We start from the raw sequence: 20707 nt of genomic DNA on the forward strand, positions 1-20707 counted from the left end.
GGTCTGATGCTAATGACTTATCAGCTATGTCTTCACTTATTTGCCTCATCCAAGCTGTTTCGGATAGTGTCTGCATAACAAGAAGCAATGTTTCAGCAAAGTGGAAAGAGCCTTCTTAAAAGATTCAACGTGTAGTGTGTCTTAGTGAATTCCACAAGGTGTACTATATAATTCCATACTCTCTTTGTGTGTGTATTGCAAAGTTAAAGAGTAAAGAATAGTGCATCTTAATTTTTAATTCAATTACCAAAAAGACATTTAAGATTTAATAGTAGTTGCACTCAGCACCATATATCTTCAAAGCACTTTACAAACAAATGAATGTTCATGACTCCCATGCAAGATAGCTGCAGTAAGTAAATGTTATTCATTTTATTGATTGCAACTTGATCAAGTAATGGCAGAGCAGAATTAGAACTCAGGAATTCCTGGCTCAGTGGTCTTTGAATTAGGCCTGTGATGACTTGGTAGATGTAGAAAATGCATTTTGGCCTGAATAGCTTGTGGGGCTCAACAGGAGTTGGTATCAGAGTGGTAGCCATGTTAGTCTGTATCCACAAAAACAACGGGGAGTCTGGTGGCACCTTAAAGACTAACAGATTTATTTGGGCATAAGCTTTCATGGGTAAAACCCCCACTTCTTCAGATGCATGGAGTGAAAATTACAGAAACAGGCATAAATATATATTGGCACATGAAGAGAAGGGAGTTACCTTACAAGTGGAGAACCAGTGTTGAAGGCCAATTTAGTTAAGGTGGATGTGGTACACTCCCAATAATTGATGAGGAGGTGTCAATTCCAAGAAAGGGAAAATTGCTTTTGTAGTGAGCAGGAGCGCCAGCAGCCTTTTTGGTGCCCTAGGCGGCAGAAGGTCCCGCCCCCAAAATGGCGCCCCCGACAGAGGCGGCGGAAGGTCCCGCCCCCAAAATACAGCCGACAACCGCAGCGGCCAGCTGTTCGGCCGCCGCGGTCGCCACCCCCCAAATTTCAGCACCCTAGGCGACTGCCTAGGTCACCTAATGGGTTGCGCCGGCCCTGGTAGTGAGCCAACCACTCCCAGTCCCTATTCAAGCCCAAATTGATGGTGTTAAGTTTGCAAATGAATTGTAGCTCAGCAGTTTCTCTTTGAAGTCTGTTTTTGAAGTTTGAACAGGAGTTGGGAGTGCTCATCACCTGTGAAAATCAAGCTGCTGTTTTTCTGATGACTAAATGTGCACCCAAGTTTGAAAATTTTGGCCTTACTGGGGTGTATCTCACTTTCCTCACCTATAAACTGGATTATACTTATCCGTTTATGTAAAGTGCTTTGAGATCTGCAGATGAAAAATGCTATGTGAATGCTCAGGCAGATTGTTCTGCAAATACCATTAAAAATAAAACAGAGGGGCTGCATGTTTTCCATATTTTTAGACTGCTTAAAGTGAGTTTAAATAATGCATCTCCAATGAGACTTGTTAGGTAGCTGCAACAGAGAGCTCTTGATTTATATTTAAGTTGCATACGTTTTCTTTAACAGCAGATGCACATATGTCGCTGAATGTGTGTGCGTGCATGTTTTGTGTATATACACACACACTGTATGGTCTTGTAAGGATAGAACATATTGTAATGAATATACATAAGGAGGAAAGTTAATGTTGCTGTGGGGTATATCACTCTGAATTTCTTAGCTTTTGTGTGATAAAAATCATGTTTTAATATACTTTTAAGAAATATAATGTATGCTGTAGCTGTTTATGGAAAGTCTGAGACCTGCAGGACACTGCGGGAATATATACTGCATTATTCAATTGCTGTTGCTATATGTAGTTAAATCAGAAATTATAGTCTTCCCAAGAGGAACTTCACAATTCCCCTATTGTTTCTGGAAGGAATTTTTCTCCAATTGCACATCAGCTGGTGCACAGATGACCTGCCCTGCTGAGCCCCAAGCCCACCCTCTGGGCAAGAGTCAAAAGCAGTATTTATTCTCACTTTCCCCTTTCATTCATTTCCTAAACATATGCTGCCAGTGAGACACCTTTATGTCTAGCTCTAACGGATTGGCAAGTGGCCTCATCTGGAACTAACACCAGTGCCACTTCATGGATCAGCAAGCAGCTGGTGCTAGACAGAGAGACACCTGGTACCCACCCCCGTGCCCTGGGGATTTAACATATCATGGCTATCATACATTTATCTCTAGAGGCCTAAAGGCATAGCAGTCAGATCCAAGATAACTGGTTCTTAAGCCTTGTAGGACAAACCTAAATGGATTTATTTGTTGCGTAACCTGAGATCACTTAATTTGTATGGGTATTTTTTTTTGTTGGGGGATATTTTCTTAGATTTCAATCTGGACTTTTTCCACAGAAAGCGTGCTACCCATAGTGCTGGGAAAAGGAAGGGCAGCCAGAAAGACTTGAGGCCCCCAGACCTCTGGATACACCATGAAGAGATGGAGATGAAGAATATTGAAAAGCCATCAGGTTCTGACCCCTCAGGAAGAGACTCGCCGATGCAGAGCTGTCAAGACATCACGCCAGTCAGCCACAGCCAGTCTGAAACTCAGCTGGGCAGCAAGAGTGCCTCACAGTCTGGTAATATCACCACCATTGTGCTCACTGAAATGTTCCAGCTCTGACCTGCCTGGAGCTGTTTTTAACTTCAAGAATCTGTAGTGATATGAAAATATTCTCTTTGGGGGGCAGAATAACACAGTCAGTCTGAAATCAATAAACCTGGGTGCTATGGTCCAGATTTGGCCTAGCTGTATACAGTTATGTCAGAGAGAGAAAAGGGTGCTCATAATCCTTGTACATGGGCCTGCCACCCTCCCATTGTTGCACTCCTAGACATAAGGACTGGGGAGCATCCAGCAAAATCAAGCCAACATAGGGTGGAAATGTGCAATGTACATTTGTAAAGGGTACTACAGTGGTTGTTCTAAAATGTGCCTCTGAGGGACTCCCCTGCTGAAGGCCCCCTCCACCAGTGCCAGCCGTGATTAACAGGCCCAATACAGTTCTGGTAGTATTGCCAGCTCCAGGCATTCAAAAATCACAATTCAAGCCATCCACAGATTGGTTTAAAAATCACGAGATTTAAAAATAATTAATTTAGGCTCTATTTATTTGCCTTCTGGTGTTGGAGTATTTAGAGTCATGCTGTCAAGATAATAATCAGATTCCAGGAACCTGGGCTCTAGCAAACACACCAATTATCAGAAGACTTGTAATAACATTGTGAGAGTTGGCAACACTGCAACTGGGCATGGTGGCAGATACTTCTTGTCTAATGTAGCAGCATGACTAGCTGCATGGGTAGCTTCTAATGCAAGTGGAGCAATACGCTGAAATTGAGATCTGAGGGAATGAAAAATCACCTGGACCCACAATTGATGAACAGAGTATATTGTATACAATATTGGAAGGTTTTAGCTTATCATAATCAAGTATTCCCAATTGCTTTAATGGATAAGAATGATTTTTCAAGAATTCGAACATTAAGCAACTCAATAGTGTCTGCAGAACTGGTAGTGTCTACAGATAATAGTGTCAACAGGTAAATTTCATTTTTCCAAAATGACATGCTACTTTGCATCAGTTAATAATTAGAAGAATATGTATCATGTTTGATTTCTACTCCATTCTTTCATGATTGGCTCAGAACTTCAGCTGGAAATCAAACATTATTGAGAGCTTGTCTGCACGATCAATTAGTACACCGCAAGCCGGGGTGTACATCTTCAGTGCCCTAGCCTGCCACATATGAACTGGTCATGTGGACCCTACTGTATGAACCAGCTAGTCAAAGTGTATTATGGTACTTTAGCAAAAATAACAAGAAGTCCTTATGGCACCTTAGAGACTAACAAATTTATTTGAGCATAAGCTTTCGTGGGCTAGAACCCACTTCATCAGATGCATGGAGTGGAAAATACAGAGCCAAAAAGGCACTCAGAAGTCACCTACTACAAGACTGGCCCAACAAAGAAAGTAACGTCACTCAATAACAATCCTAAAAGTGGCAATTCTTCAACAACAAAAAACTTCAAAAGCAGACTCCAACATGAAACTGCAGAACTGGAATTAATTTGCAAACTGGACACCATCAGATTAGGCCTGAATAAAGACTGGGAGTGGTTGGGTCATTACAAAACCAAAACCTAATTTCCCCAATACTAATTTCCCCCTACTGTTACTCACACCTTCTTGTCAACTGTCTGAAATGGGCCACTCTGATTACCACTTCAAAATTTATTTTTCCTCCCTTGGTATCCTGCTGTTAATTGAATTGTCTCGTTATACTGACCTCATACTTGGTAAGGCAACTCCCATCCTTTCATGTATTTATACCTGCTCCTGTATTTTCCACTGCATGCATCTGATGAAGTGGGTTCTAGCCCACGAAAGCTTATGCCCAAATAAATTTGTTAGTCTCTAAGGTGCCACAAGGACTTCTCATTGTTTTTGCTAATACAGACTAACACGTCTACCACTCTGAAACCTATGGTACTTTAGTGTACAGTTGCAGGCTCCACATGGTGGACCCAGCAGACTAGCATATTGTATATTCCTGGCTTGCGATGCACTAAGTCTCCGTGTAGACAAGTCTTGAGTTTCCATTCCACTTTAGGAGACTCTATTGGTGGTGGGGAACACAGTGGGGAAAAAATCAAATGAAAAATGGAGCAGAGAGACAACACAGTAAAAAAGAGTTTCACCACCATAAGTGAGATCAGAATTTGGCCCAGAGAGAAAGAAACTCTCATGCAAAAATGCAATTTAAGTGTAGTATATAGGCAGCCTAGCTTTTCTTTTCTATCCTTAAACAGTACAGGTTTCCCTTTTGTTAGAAATTTTTTTTCAGTAATAAAATGTAATGGAGTGGGGAAGAAGCAGCAATATATAGATTCAAAATATAAGTATATTTGGCATGAGTTTGCGTGGCTGCATCACTCATGACTGACAGTGACAAGTTAGTCTGGAAAATCACATAGGGTTTTAAATAATGCAGATTCTTTGGTGATATATATGATGGTAAATGCTTAGATTTCTTCAGCTGCTACTATTATTTGTATCTCTATTCCTTACCTTCCATAAGAGGTACAGGCTTTTGTGTGAAAGAAATGGCAGACCTAATAGGATTTCAAACCTCTAAAATGATCTAAAAATCATAGGTTGCTGTCAGGATTTTAGGGTTTGATATCTTACGTAGTGGTTTGTCTTTTTTCTTTTTTTAATTTGTATTGGATTAGGACCTAGAGGCCCCAGCTTCATTGCACTAGGCACTTTACAAACATACAACAAAAAGATGATCCCTGCCCAAAAGACTTTATAATCTATTCATAAGATGATCGTGGGGCATAATCCAAAACCCATTAAGATCAACTGTAGTCTTTCCATTGACTTCAATGATCTTTGGATCAGACCCAAGATAAGCAGTGGTCACAGCACACCAGTTGCCTAACCAGAAGGGCTAGATACAAACACATGCAAACAACTAGGCCAGATACTTTTATAGTACTGGGAATCCTAGAATATCCAACTGAATAAAACATATTGTCCTCGCCCTATTTAATCACTAGATTTTGGACCTTAAAACAGTTACTGGTGCAAGACTAAGATTTTAGTCCTGAAAACTAAATCAAGATAATTTGAAGGAAAGAAGGAAAGAGTTTTGTGGAGAGTCTTATTAAAAAAAAAGTTTATGAGCTGCTCAGAGGTTTAGAAAGTAATAGCCCCAGTGGAGATGAGTAGGCACAATCGAGGTGAACTACTCAAAGATACCAAATAAATTCAGTTTATTTTGTTATGGCAATAATAAACTTATTTTCCCCGTGGTGGTATAACTACTTATGTGATATTAATATAATATACACCTCTACCCCGTTATAATGCGACCTGATATAACACAAATTCGGATATAACGCGGTAAAGCAGCGCTCCGGGGGGGCGGGGCTGCGCGCTTCCGTGGATCAAAGCAAGTTTGATATAACGCGGTTTCACCTATAATGCGGTAAGATTTTTTGGCTCCCAAGGACAGCGTTATATCGGGGTAGAGGTGTACATATCAGATATGATACAATCTGAGAACCAGAAAACATATCTTCTATTTCATTGGGAATTACTGTACCAAACATCCCACTGAAAACAAGGTACCTCCATGACCAGAGATAGTTACCCTAGCTTCTTTGGTTGCACCAAACATCTCTGTATGAGTGTAAGTGGACTCAAACTTTTAGTTTGGCTACCTGAAGATACCTACATCTATATTTCAATATAAATAATATGATAATAAAATGCATGATTTTTGTAGCTGCTGAGCCAATCATTTGAATTGGCTGGGACTTAGTGGGTGCATATAAAGCATCTCTGCAGATAAGGCCAGTTATTTAGGTGCTAGATTATGAATTTAGATGTCCAACTTTATGTACCCAAATCTGGCAATGATACTTTGTTTGAACTTTAAGGGAAGTGGGTAATAAGTAATGTTGAGGCAGAGGGTTAGTGTCATTTTTATGAAGCGATTTTTGTTTCAGCAGCAGGGAGAAAGGAGAGTTAAACCAGGATGTAATTGTAAAGGGAGAAATTTACATTTAAAGACAGTTGTAAGAAAATGAGAAACAACCATTTTATTCAGGAATGGTGTCCGAAGTAGTCTGTGCAGAGCTATTAGTAGATGATGCCATTTAAGTGACCAATTTTAATGATAGATGTATGAAAAAATATCCATTCACTTTACTGCAAGATGTATGGTAAAGAGGAAACAGTTTGGTGTATAGCCATTGTTAACATAGCCACTGTGTTGCTTTTCACTAGGTCCTGACACAGAGGATGTGGGAAGTAGTATGTCCACGTTAGAACGCTCACTTGCTGCCCGCAGAGCCACACGTGCCAAGCTCATGATTCCGATGGATTCACAACCAAGCAACCCTCGTGAGTAGTGCATCTCTTACTCCCGCTTACAATTTTCTGTGAGAACAATAGTGCATCTAGAGTCTCTTTCATTTGAGGATCTCAAAGTATCTTACAATATTAATTAATTAAGCCTCATAATACAACTACAGTAAGTAGCATTAACCACATTTTACAAAGGAGTAAACCATGGCTTCCCAAGGCTTCACAATGATTCAGTAGGTGGGAATAGAATCAAGAAGTCCTAACTTCCAGTCCACTGCTCTAATCAATAGACCACACATTTCCTATGTGTACATTTCCTATGTGTACAGTACTTGGGGACACACATTACAAAGAGTTATATTTACTATGATAATTGCTGTTCTTCGTTATAAAATTTAGCCAGCAAATGTACTCTTATGCATTACTGTGCAGTGTGATTCCCAACATGGATTACAGGATGGAGATGTCAAGTCTCTGGAAAGAATCCCTTGGTTTCAATGAACTGCTCAGCACACATTAAATCTAGACATTATTTGGTATATGTTACATTACCAGTAATCTATAAGGCCCTGATCCAGCAACCCATTACAAAGGTGCTTAACTTTAAGCACATGAGTGGTCCCATTGATGTCAATGAAACAACTTGTACTTTAAGGTAAGGAAGTACTTAAATATACTGAGGCAAAAATCATTCTTGGGAACTGTCTTCTTTTTAGGCTGTATCCACTTGTAGATAACGCGATCACATACACACTTTGACATTCCGGCCTGACATGCTGCTCCCTAAGGGGAGTTGAAAACATAAAAAATATTGGAGAATGCACAGGATAAAGATTCAGTGGGTTGGATTCTGATCTCATTTACTCCAGAGAAAATCAGAAGTCACATCACTGATGTTGATGGGCCTGATAATCCCCTCTCTCACACTAGACTTACGCTGCTATAACTGCACTAGCTGCAGTAGCATTACTCCTGATTTACCCTGATACAAGGGAGAGATGAATAAGGGCAGTGGAATTACACTGATGTAGAAGTGTTGTAGGCAAGATCAGAATCAAATTCATTGTAATTGCAATGGTACAATACCAGTATAAGTAAAATCAGTCCGCTTTATAGTATGTCAGTGTATATGGATACACATGCCGTTGGGTTTTTTAGGATCAAATCATAAATAGTTTTAGAAGGGTGAGGTCCTGTTTTCTATCTCTATCCTACTCTCACTAGTATATGTCTAACAGAGAGATTATAATATATAATGATACATGGGGGAAAAATCGATCTCACATTTAGGTCTAATTTGTGAACTTTTTAGGCTGGGTTCTAATGAACCTGTTTCTTTCTCCATAAAATACAAGTGGATTGTTTTTGAGGGGCTTTATCATATTTTTTAATTTATCTGACTCAATGTGCCAAACACTGAAAGTAATATGAAATAAGCTATAGAAAGGACCGAAGAAATGAAAACAGGTAATTATTCTGAAATAAAATAAACACATTGGCACTGTTAAGTGGCAAAATAGAAGCGACTTAAGCTGATCTTAAAAAGCACAGAAAATCAGTTTATTTGGGTTCTTCATTCAAATGAGCTGTTGAATGAAACTTTTTGTATTGACGTGAAAGGGCAAAACATTGGTGAGTTTCATAATGTTACAAGAAAGACTGTTTGAGGCCATCATTGTTATTGAAATGTCGCCATCATGATACTCTTAAGTCTCTAAATTCCTTCACAGAAAGGCACTAAACTTAATAAAGCAATTGAAGGGGGTTTCATAGGGTCTTGGCAGATTACAGTCCAAGGATGCTAAAGTTAGTCTCAGTGGAAATCTGGTTTAATCTCATTAATAACGAAGACCTGGACCCACACAAGGACAAAATTGAAAAACAATTCAGAGCATTGTTTCCAATACATAACACACAATTGATCTCAAATACGCAGATCAAAGAGTTGAGAGCTGAGCTGAAAACCAGAAAAGAGGCTGAAATGCAGCTGATGATACATAGTCCTAAACACCTTCCTTCTCCCCAAGCATTTAAAATTAAAGATCTGAATTTCGATCCCAAGTCTGTTTGTGAAGAAGGCTATATCACAATTTGTTGTATCAAAATGGTGACAAGTTATGGAGTAAAATCTTGGAAAATAGGACAGTTGAATTCAGAGTGTTATCTATTGGTGAAAGTCCTGTGCACTTCTCAGCACTAACACAGCATTTTTTTTCATTTTCTGATTGGCTTAGTCAAAACATATTAATAGGGTAGGGTGACCAGATGTCCCGATTTTATAGGGAGAGTCCTGATTTTTGGGTCTTTTTCTTATATAGGCTCCTATTACCCCCCACCCCCATCCCGATTTTTCACACTTGCTGTCTGGTCACCCTATAATAGGGTAGGTGCTGATAACAAATAACTTGAAAAAAGTGTGTATCATTATAAAAGGGCAAATTTTTAAAAAGGAGGTAGACAAATTTTGACTACTTAGTATTATGTTCTTGTGATTTACCTACAGAATTCCAATCTATTCATTTTTTTATAAAACTTACATCTGTATGAGGAAGAAATATGCTCACAGAATGAATCACTTTTTGGGGTTTATTTTCACTGATTTTTTAATTAAGTCTTTTTTCCGAAATTGTGGAAAATCACAACAACCCTGTTTTGGGGGTGGAGACGATCATGTTGATGTTGTGTTTGGCAACATCTGGGGATTTTGGGCTACTGAGCACAGCTTTGGAATTTCTACTTCATAATCTCAATGAGACATACTTTGATTACATTTTTATTGGGCATAGTGAAAAAATTTTGACGCAGGAGGGCAGTGGTCAGGGAGCTCCAAAATTTGGCAAGGGAATTTCTGCTTTCAAACTCCTAAAGCATCCATATCAAATACAAATTCAATTCTTGGTAGGCTATGTCAGAACAAATTTCTTGTCATATTACAGAGGTTTATTAAAAATGCTTGAAGCTATCTTTTCCCTTAGCTTCTCTACATAAATATAATATTACAGTGAATACTTTGATTTTTTTAAAATTCTTATTACCTATGCCTTGGAGAAGAATGAAGGGATGGACTTCAATAAATGTGTTGGTTTTTTTATGACTCAATACAGAATGATTGTTTTTGCAGTGCATTAACAGTGTTACAAGCAAGAAGACTATTATTTAACCTTTCAAAAGTGTGAATAAAATGATTTCCACAGATAAAATTAAATCTTTGAATAGTAAGATTACTATTCTAAGGATGAGTAAATTGAACCTAGACATTTTGAATGTTCAAAATACTATGATTATCATTTCTTAATAAAAGTGTTGTGCGGTTCTACACTTCCCATTTTCCTCTGGAAGTACAGAAATGCCCAACAAAGACTGTGTCGTTTAGTGCTTAAAGAAGTAACAAGGAATAAGCTTTGGCACAGCCACTGACTCTTTGTGTGACCTTGGGCAAATTTCCCAGTTTACAACTCTGTGGTGGATGTAATAAGGGCTAGAAGTAATAATAATGTCTACTTTAACATTTATAATATTGTTTGCAATTCACGTGTGAAAAGTGCTACATAAGCCAAAAAAATTCATCATTGGGGCAAATCCTGAAGTTCCTACCCCATGTTTACTCGGGCAAAACTTTTGTTAAAGTCAGTGGGAGTTTCCCTGAGTAAGAAGTGCGTAAAAACCAGTAAAAGAATTCAGAATTTGGCCCATTATTTTTGTTATTGGTTGTTTATTCCTGGATTGTTCAAAACCAGAGCATATTGGAAATCACTCAGAAGAAATCCTGATTTCATTAGATTTTGAGCCAGTTTCCAAACCAAAATGATTCATATGCTTTGGAGAAGCTTTAAATGTTCAGGTGATTATGGTAATTTGTGCATAACCCATTGTTTCTCTTTCCTCTCTTTGTTGGTTGTAATTCCCATTAGAACTATTAGAGTTAAATGTACACACTGAGTGAGGAAGTAGGGTCAGTCTCATTTACACTGGTGTTAATCAGGAATAACTTTAGTAGAGTCACTAAGATTATATCCTGGCCCTTAAAGCCTTGATCCATCCATTTTCCTTTCAAATATTTGTCACTTAACAGGAAAATATTCAAACTTGTCTGCCTAATCTGCACCCTTGAAACGGGCATTTATGTTTCATACATAAAAGTGACTTTTTGTATGTGAAAATATCCCAGTCACATGAAACATGCCTATTTCTGTATACAGATGTGGTGTACGTATGTGTGTTGGTGTGTCTATAAAGAGCATACACGCATTGTTTGTTTGTTTATTTATTTATCTATTATTTATATCATCATAGCATTTAGGATCTAGTCATGGATCAGGACCCCACTGTATCAGGCATGATACAAAATACATATTTTGTGGCTGCAGTTTGGGCACCCTGCTTTGGAAATGTAGCCATTTGTAGTTTTCTGCTAGATCCATCCATTTATTTTTAACCTTCCACACATACCCACAGAATGTTAAGAGATCTTTAATTCTCTCTCTCCTTCTCTCTCTCTTTTCAGCTGTTGTCAGTGCCATCCCAGTGCCAACACTAGAAAGTGCCCAGTACCCAGGAATTCTGCCATCTCCAACATGTGGATATCCGCACCCGCAGTTCACTCTCCGGCCCGTGCCATTCCCAACACTCTCTGTTGACCGGACCTTTGGAACAGGAAGAAGTCAGTACAGTGCCTTACCTTTTATTTTGATGTTTGTTGTCTGATTAAGTGTTTTGAAGTGGTGTTTAGACTGGAAATAAGGCATACGTTTTTAGTAGTGAGGGTAATTAATGATTGGAACAGGGGTTGTGTTGGATTTTCACTCACTGGCAAATTTTAAATCAAAATCGGATGCTTTTCTAAAAGATCTGTTCTAGTGCAAACAGAAATAATTTTGTGAAAGTTCTATGGCCTGCAGGAGATCAGACTAGATGATCACAATGTGTCCTTTGTGACCTTGGAATCTATGAATCTATGAAATAGCAAACACAGTATTATTTTCTTATCAGGAGGACAGTATACTTTAAAGGATGGCTTATAACTAGCTTAGAGTTTGTGTACACATTCATTTGAACAAAATGACATCTCACCTCATGAGTGGGTTCCTCTGAGTGTTTTCTGGTATGAGCCAGTAATAAAAAGGAAAACATCTGCAGTTGTGTAGTACAGTATAGTTTTGAAGTGTAGTAAGAATGCATGCAGTCTTTGCAGTTAATTCCTTCTCCTCAAAGTTAACCAGTATACAATATAAAAAGAATACATGGTGGGTTGCATTTTCAAAAAGCACTCCATCCTGGTCTAACTCGAAATCAATGGCAAAATTCACATTGAAATCAATAGAAAAATGTCATTGATTTCAGTGGGAACAGAATTAGGCCAGTGTTGATTGGTCTTCAAAATCCCACCCAGCATTCTCTATATTAAACCCAGGTTTGCCAAAACTGCACTAATATTTCCTTACCAGCAGACTTGTTCCTTATAAAACATTGTCATCATCTACTCCTTAAATTCAGTGTTCTTCTATGTTTAATGCATTCTTGTGCATTTGGAGGATCAAAATATTATGGTAGAGAGCTCGTTAGTTCGTACCAGGTAGACTGAGAATACTGATCGGGGAGACACCAGAGAGCCTTGCTTCACACCTCTTCTTAGAGGTTGAAAGTTGTTGCGCCTCTTCAGGATCGTCTGTGTCAAATCCCCCAAAGTTTTAAAACCCCTTGGTTTGTACCAAAACAAGATTTATTAAGAATTGAAAGAGAATTGGATCAAAATAAAAAAAAACAATCTGCATAATGTATCTAGCCGTAAACTCTGCACCAAGTTATCTAGATAGGTCCAAGTATGTCATTAAACTTGGAAGAAATAGTGCATGCTTCTGGAGAAGGTATACTTTTACCAGCTTGCACCTTTGTCCGTGACAGTTTGGCAGGGAAGCATTTCTTAGACTCAGGCATCTCATATCATCCTTTGCCCCCTCATCCTCTCAGTTTACTTTAAACTGCCTTCCTATGGCATCTTCCACAAAGATATTACCATATATGGACCCTCAGGAAAGATATAACAGTCTTGCATGAAATAATAACACCTATCTCTTATGTAGCACTTTTCATCAGTAAATCTTAAAGCACTTTACAAAATGGGTCAGTATCATTATCGCCATTTTACAGATGCGAAAACTGGGGCACAGAGAGGTGAAATGACTTGTGCAAGGTCATCCAGCAGGCTAATGGCAGAGCTAGGAATAGAACCCATGTTTCCTGAGTTCCAGACCATTGCACTCTCCCCTAGCTCACACTGCTTGCCGTGGCATAGATTTGCCAGACTTATATTCTTTAGAGAAATAGATTAGTGTACTTTTTTTCCTGTACTCACTTTACAGTTTATAATGCGCTTTGGAAAGCATATGCACACAACAGTTGTCCCTCAGCCTCACCTTCACACCTTATTTTTAAATAAGCAGTCCTAACATCATGGGCCATATGTTCTAGCCTATTAACATGCTTTTGCATGTTAATTATCCTAGCTCGAGGGCTCATATTTTCTTATAATTCCCGCTTAACTTTATTCTACTCTTCAGTATGAATTGCTGACATATTTATGTCAATCTATCACACACATTTTTCATATTCCTGGCAGTCTGTGCTGCTAGTTCATGGAGAATAAATTCCATGAGTGGTTTTTCTCCTGTTTGATTTTTGCTTTCAGTCATTATGGTCAGACCCAGATGGACTGTCAATTGACATTTCAGTAGAAGGCTTATTGGTAGACTGTGGGCCTAGATGTTCTATCCATGAACGCAGTATCATTGTCACCTTCTTCCCCTACAATGACTGGGTCCAATACAAGGCTAAATGGTAATTGCCTCTGGAGGGCCTGGCTGGGGCAGCTAACTGCTGGCTGGATGTTTCTGTGTGAGAATATAGACCTCCCTCACCCCCAAATTATCACAGATTTAACACGCAGAAACACAGGGTCTTCAGCTTTTTGATGTATGGACACCAGACTTGGGAGGAGAATTTTAACTTCACATTACAAGATGTTGGATTCTGCCTACCCATGGCAATGGAAGAGAAGATTGACAGATTGGAATGTGTGGTCTTTATCCTGGAGAGTTTAAAAAAAAAATGTGGATGCATGGGCAATTGCACCTCTGATAGGCACTTTGATAGTGTTCACTGGGGCAATGTGGAGCAGGGATCGTACATTTCATAAGTATGTTTCATGGTACATTTCACAAGAGATTATATATTTAATAAATTGTCAGCAAAATAACACAAAGTAAGGCATGCACAAACTCGACACTCCCCTGAAGAGCAATGGACAGGAGGCTGGTGTCCTGTCCCCCCATATCTTGTAGATGGTTTCCAACAGGGTGGATTGGAACATGACTGCCTCTTTTTGAGAGAAAGCCCTTTGCTCCCCTCTCTGGACTCTGCTAGGTCAGCCACTATCATCTTGTCCTCCTTGTGGCGTTACTTCATCTTTTTTCTAATACCTCCAGACCTCTCCTGTGACCTCTCACAGCATCCACCCCATCAAGTGCCTTCATCCACAAACAATTATTTTACATGGCCCCCACATTGTCAGACTTCTCCCCAGAGCATGTCATAGCACACTTCAGTCATCTGATCAATATCTTACCCTTTTCTTGTGAAAAAAATGCATTTTTGAACTGAGTCTGACCAACCTGCCCACCCTGGACTCACCGCTGGAAGCAGGTGGTGAGAGCAGCTGAGCATTTCTGTACAGCAGCGATTGGTCCAAAGCAGATATTTCTGCAGCTCTCCAGTAGGAATTGTGAGGTACTTCTCTCAGAATGATATCTTGAAAATTTCTGGCTAAATATTTCGCTTTTAGACAGCAGAGTAGAAGTGAGGAGCATTATCTGTGGCTAAATTCCCACACATGCAACAAACCAGGTGGGAAGTCAAAGAAGACATTGTTACTTCTGCAGCATCCATCAGAGATGCAGGAGACTCAGCTGAGAAATATGACAGAAAGAAGCGCCACAAAACTCCATACCCAAAAAAATCCAGAAGGCAGAAACTATTTTCATATATGTTGTTTGTTTTATCAAACAACCAGCCAAGCAATTGCCTAGCTTTCTGTAACAGCATGGTGGGTTAGCTTTCTGCCTGAGTGGAATGGAGAGGAGGCTATATAGATAGATAGATTTGTGTGTGTGTGTGTATGTATGTTCCTGCTATCTCTACTAATGCTCCCACCACTGAACACAGGGACTGGCAGCAGCACATAAAAGAATGAAAGAATGGCTGTGCTCCTTGTTGCACATTTCCTTCCTGCACACTCAGCCAGCAGACAACATTAAAAAGCAGCTGGAGCATCTGCTTCATGTTTGAATCACCTTACCAGGTCTCCCATATGGCTTCTCTCCTGCAAGAAATGGTTTCAGCAAAATTACTCTAGAATTCTGACTCAGTCATATCCACTTCTTTGTCTTAATCTGATCATGTGGGGTTTTCTTGACAGTGAACTGCAATTGAAGATCCTACGAGGGAAGGTGCATAAGGTACATTTGTATCCATTTGAACCACACAGTGAAAACCCCATGAGACTCTTGCCCCATTGCAGTAAAGTTTAAAAAAAAAATACATGCACTGCAATAATTCCTTTGCAGTGAATTCTACCTACTGTACTACATGGCTGAACATGCTATTGATCAGGATGTAGCAATCTTTGAATACATCATGTGCAATGTCATTAGGGAGAGTGTTGCTGTGCATTCTGCAAAGTGGACCATGCTTGAACACCTCTTTCTGTTCCTGAAATCATTCATGGTTGACCTCAAAGCTTCTAGTGTTGAAAATCTTCCTTAAGCCAAGTTTTACTGTTCATCTTCTACTGAGAAGAAAACTAAAAAAAAATAAAAAATGAAGGGCTAAGTCAGAATCAACCAGAACCTCCTTGAATAATAAATCTGCTTGTTTGTTTTACACTATCAGTGAAATTTATATAAACTAATTATTATACATTTGCTTTTCTATCCTTGCTGCCAGGAAATATATCTGTGTCATATTAAGGTGGCTTCACTCTGTGCAGCAGTTCCTCCTAACCATTAGCCTTCACCTGAGGAATCTGTCTGGTCTCTATTTTGAGCTGTTTAACGTGTACCTCAGGAGGCTGGAGAAAGATTGTGAGATGCTGTGGGCTGCAATGTCATCAGACTTGCAGAAGACACTCAGGTTTGTCTCCTCCCCATCAAGCACAGACAATGCTGTCCCCTTGAGGTCTCAGAATATGAGAGAAATGAGCAACTGGATGAGACCTGATGATTCATCCTCAACTAGGAAAAACACTGAAGTGGCACTGGTCAGGAAGAAGCAGTTTTAAGGACTAGTAGGAGCTGCAGTGTCTCCCTCAACTGGGGGAGGGGGGCAGAATATGAGTAAAGGCAAGATTGTTAGTTGTAAAACAAAAACCAAAACAAACAAAAACCTAAAGAAAAGAAGAAAGAAAGAAACAGTCCTCACCATTTTGAGGTAGCACTACACAATTAGCAAGGAACTAAGATAGCTTCACCTCCTTCAAAGTGTAAAAGGGAGCTATACTCATTTTTTTTATTAAAACAAATCTTATTTCTTGACAATGTTTCCTCTTGGAGCTAACGGTAACAGTGAATATTTAATTCTGGTATTTTAGGGAGGAAGTATTGTTAAGCCGAATCATGGATATTTCAGTTGAACCAGTTTTTTAAGAGAGAAGAGAAAGGATACTTTAATACTGGGCTATATCATGCCTTCTATTTTAGTCAGGTCTCCTCTGTGATTTCATTGGGGACCGCTGCATGTACAAATGATGGTGTGACATGACTCAATGTAACTGTGGGCCCAATCCTTGAGTTCTGACTAAGGCTCTTCTTTCTCCCTCATTTTCTACATGTGTTCTTTATGGGCTGGATGAGTAGGAAAAGTAGCTTTAAAGATTATTTTTTTTTCAGAAATGAATTCTTTGGGGGTCCATCATAAATGACTTCAGAAATATTTCTATTGAATTCAGTGAAGCTGGATCTGGTCTTATTCTAGCAAATGCAAAAAACAAAAACAAAACCCAATACCCATAGCACCTTTTCCCCAAGAATATAAATATAAATACCTAAACTTCTCACCTGAGAATAAAACTGGTGTTCTAGCAAATTTATTATTCTTATTTGTATTACAATAAAGCCAGAGGCCCTAACTGAAATGAGGGCCATATTGTGTAGGTGCGATACAAATAACTAGAACCTGTCCCCAAAGAGTTTATAATCTAAATAGAAAAGACAGACAACGCATGGGAGGGGGAACAGAAGCACAGAGAAGTGCAGCCCAGGGTCACACAGAGCTAGTAATAAAACTGACACCTCCTAAATCCCAGTCTGGTACCCTGTCCTCTGGGTCATGATTGCCATTCATGATTAAACATACGGCTGGTATAGCCCGGGCTTATCTCTGACTTCATGTCAGAGTGGAGCTAACGGCCACATTCAAAGTGGGAGTACTTCTCAAAGATATCACTCAGTAAAAGATGTACAATGGACCGTTCATACATCTGACATCATTAAACTTCTCAAATATATCAAACCAAGACCTGTGGGGGAATAGACCAGAACATATGGAAGTACTAGTCCACAAGCTAAATTATGACTTAATTGGCGTCACAGAGACTCGGTGGGCTAAATCTCATGACTAGACTATTGGTATAGATGGCCTAGAACGGGGTGGCCAAATCACGGCTCGCGAGCCAATGCGGCTCTTTTACAGTTAAAGTGCAGCTCATGGAGCCTCCTGCCCCCGAGGCCTCTCCATTCTCTGCCTACCAGACAGGGGGAGGAGGAACTCAGGGCTTCTGTCCTGCGGCGGGGTGGTGGGGTTAGGGGCTTCTGCCAGAGACAACTGGTGCCTGCTGAGAGTGGGGGGCACAATTTAAAGGTTCATGCCCCACCCAGTAGCTTGACTCATGCCTCCCCAGGCACACCCTCACTCTTACCCTCAGCGGCCCCACCATGTAACCAAGCAGGGCCAGCAAACCCTCGCAAAAAACTCCATGCATCGCCTCTAGCTTCTGCCCGGCAGAGAGGGGGTCTCGGGGCTGGAGCCCTGAGCCCTGGCAGGCACACCCCAGCTCTTGAACAGCTGAAGATTGTCATATGCGGCTCGGAGGGTCAGTAAGTTTGGCCACCCTTGGCATAGAAGGAAAAGTTAAAAAAAAAACTGGCATGTTTAGCCTTGAGAAAAGAAGACCTGATAGTCTTAAAATATAGTAAGGTTATAAAGAGGACTGTGATCCTTTGTTCTCCATGTCCACTGAAGGTAGGACATGAAATAATGGGCTTAATCTGCATCAAGGGAGATTTAGGTTAGTTATTAGTACAAACTTTCAAGCTATAAGGATAGTCAGTTAAGCAATGGAATAGACTTCCAAGGGAGGTTGTGGAATTCCTGTCATTTGAGGTTTTTAAGAATAGGTTAGACAAACACCAGTCAGGGATGGTCTAGGTTTACTTGGTCTTGCCTCAGCATAGGGGGCTGGACTATATGAGCTTTTGAAATGTCTTACAGGCCTATGTTTCTATGATTCTATTAGTCTATATAGAAATGAAAGAGAAAAGTAAAAGTATACAGTAGAATGCTGAGTCTATGTTAAGTCCATCACATGCCTCTTGTTCTTCTAGTAGACAGTTCATTCCTTTTGGAATCCAGAAAAACATGACAGCAGCAGAGGATATGAAGTAGTAAATAAATCTTCCACATTGTAAATGGTGCTTACCTGGACATAAAAGTACTCCAGTTAGGGCCTGATCCAAAGCCTGTAGAAATTAGTGGAAGGTCCTCCTATTGGTTTCATTGGGGTTTGGATCAGATGCCAAGGTACAGCAATTTTTTTTTTACCTTGTCAAAGCTCTTAACTTCAGCACTGAGGACAGTTGGGACCCAATACAATGTTTTTCATATTCAGGGTTCTCTGAGAGCCTAGCTTCTATCAAAATCCTATTTTTAACTACGATATCTGTTCAAGTAATCAGAATTCTTCTGGGATTAGACATCTAGTGCTGGGTTTCGTAAGGGCAAATGTCTAGCTTCTAAGTGGGAAATTGAGGTAACTGGATCGTGTGGTACCAGCAACGGACTCCTCTTCATCCATTATTTAAATAAACTTTCAGAGCTTCCATCTTCCATTCCCTCAGGAACCTGAACTAACTGCGAATTGATGGCTCTCATTAGGTTTTCAAGCATGTACGTTTTACTGTTTTAAAACTCCCTTCTCAAATACTAGACATCTTCCTCAGACAACTTACTTTCAATATTTACAGCCCAAGTCTAACCTTCTAATTTTTATGGAATCCTTGCCTTCAATTGTAGATGGAGTGTTCAACCCCATCAAGTAGTATAGTATTATACTTTTTATTATACAAAAGTATTGTACTTTTGTATAATAAAAGTTATTGTAGTCTTCAGATTTTACAACTGTGCTTCCCTTCCAATATCCATCACCATCTTTCATTTCTAGCCCACTTGGATTTATACAAAAACTTTCTCAGGAGCTATATCTAATGCCCATTAATGTTAAGAATATCACTCTCTGCACTGCTGATGCCAGCTGATCAAGTTTTTCTCTCTGAGACCATAAACTCAGAAGATAGCAGGCAGGTCAGTGGAGGTTAGCAATACGTGCCTGTTCTCTCTTGTCTGTGCATGCGGGTCAGCAGACTCCCAAAAGAAGTGGATTTGAAGGACATGATAGCCTTGGGCACAGTAGAAAAAGTAGGCTGTTCCTAATATCATAAAAGAAAATGTGAGGCCAAGAGCAGGAGAAAAAGACAAAAGGCTGGATTTTTTCCTTTAAGCACAGCTGTGAGCAAGGAGTCACCCTCAAAGACCTTGCCACTGAGACACACACCTTTGAGTCACAATTCTCCAGAGATTCTCCTTGGCCAGCAAGTAGTAGGGATGGAGCCAACGTTCCACCATTCTCCGTCCCTATTTGCCAACCTGCTCCCACAGCACTAGTTTACCTCTGTGCACCAAGTCAGAGATTTAAAGGTGCTTTTACTCTCCTGCACTGGCATGTGGTCCAAGTCAAAGCCTAGTCCAAAGAGAACAGTCAAGAAAGAAGAGTAGAAGGGGCGCACAGAGCAAGGGAGCGGAAGGAAAGAAGAGTGGAGAGCCAGGCAGTGGCATCATTATGCAGAGAGCACTGAAAGTGAGGACAAGGAAACATCACTACAACCAAGTAAACTTTTACAAACTACAAATGATTGTGACCTTGGTCACATCTTGTAGTTCGTCTCCTCTGCCTGGAGTTCCAAATTGCTGGAGAGGGCTACAATATTGCATCAGGAACAGATAAAAGGATTCTGGAAAAAAAACCCGCATTTCCATTTTTCAAAATAATTTTGCCACCTAGTAGATTGTAATTACTTATATACATGGACATTAATTATTATAAAGTGCCTTGAGATTTGTCTTGGCTCTGTAATTACATGTTATTTCTACAATGAGTTCTGGATTTTGAAAGCAACCAGATTCTCTAGAGCATTTTCATTCTCAGTATAACAAGTAGGCCAGATATCTAAGTGTCAGGAAGGTTGTTTTCTGAAGTAGAAGGATGAGCTGTTTGAGGTCTTGATTGTTTGTTTGTTTGTTTTTGCTTTCTGGGCTCCTGCCACAAGATTAACAGTTGAGCTGTGAGCCATTCTGGCTGGCACAAATATTAAGGAGATTTTACCTGACTCAAGACTGGGCAAATCCAGTTTGCTCAAAATAAATACATCCCTCCTCTGATTACACTTTGTTAACTTGTTTGCACCTTTCCACTGCTCTGTTTGCAAGTAAGGTAAAGATT

At 39.8% G+C, this 20707-nt stretch overlaps 1 protein-coding gene across 1 annotated transcript in view; it reads left to right on the forward strand.

Annotated features, from left to right (window-relative positions):
- DCC (DCC netrin 1 receptor) overlaps positions 1 to 20707 on the forward strand; it is a 902832-nt gene that overhangs the window by 848792 nt on the left and 33333 nt on the right. The window contains exons 24-26 of the mRNA XM_026649009.1: positions 2354 to 2580; positions 6805 to 6921; positions 11390 to 11545. Of these exons, the coding sequence (XP_026504794.1) occupies positions 2354 to 2580; positions 6805 to 6921; positions 11390 to 11545 (500 nt within the window). The remainder of the gene's footprint in view (positions 1 to 2353; positions 2581 to 6804; positions 6922 to 11389; positions 11546 to 20707) is intronic.

Source organism: Terrapene carolina, unplaced genomic scaffold (genome assembly GCF_002925995.2).
Source record: "Terrapene carolina triunguis isolate 2854851 unplaced genomic scaffold, T_m_triunguis-2.0 Scaffold69, whole genome shotgun sequence".
Taxonomy (NCBI): domain Eukaryota; kingdom Metazoa; phylum Chordata; order Testudines; family Emydidae; genus Terrapene; species Terrapene triunguis.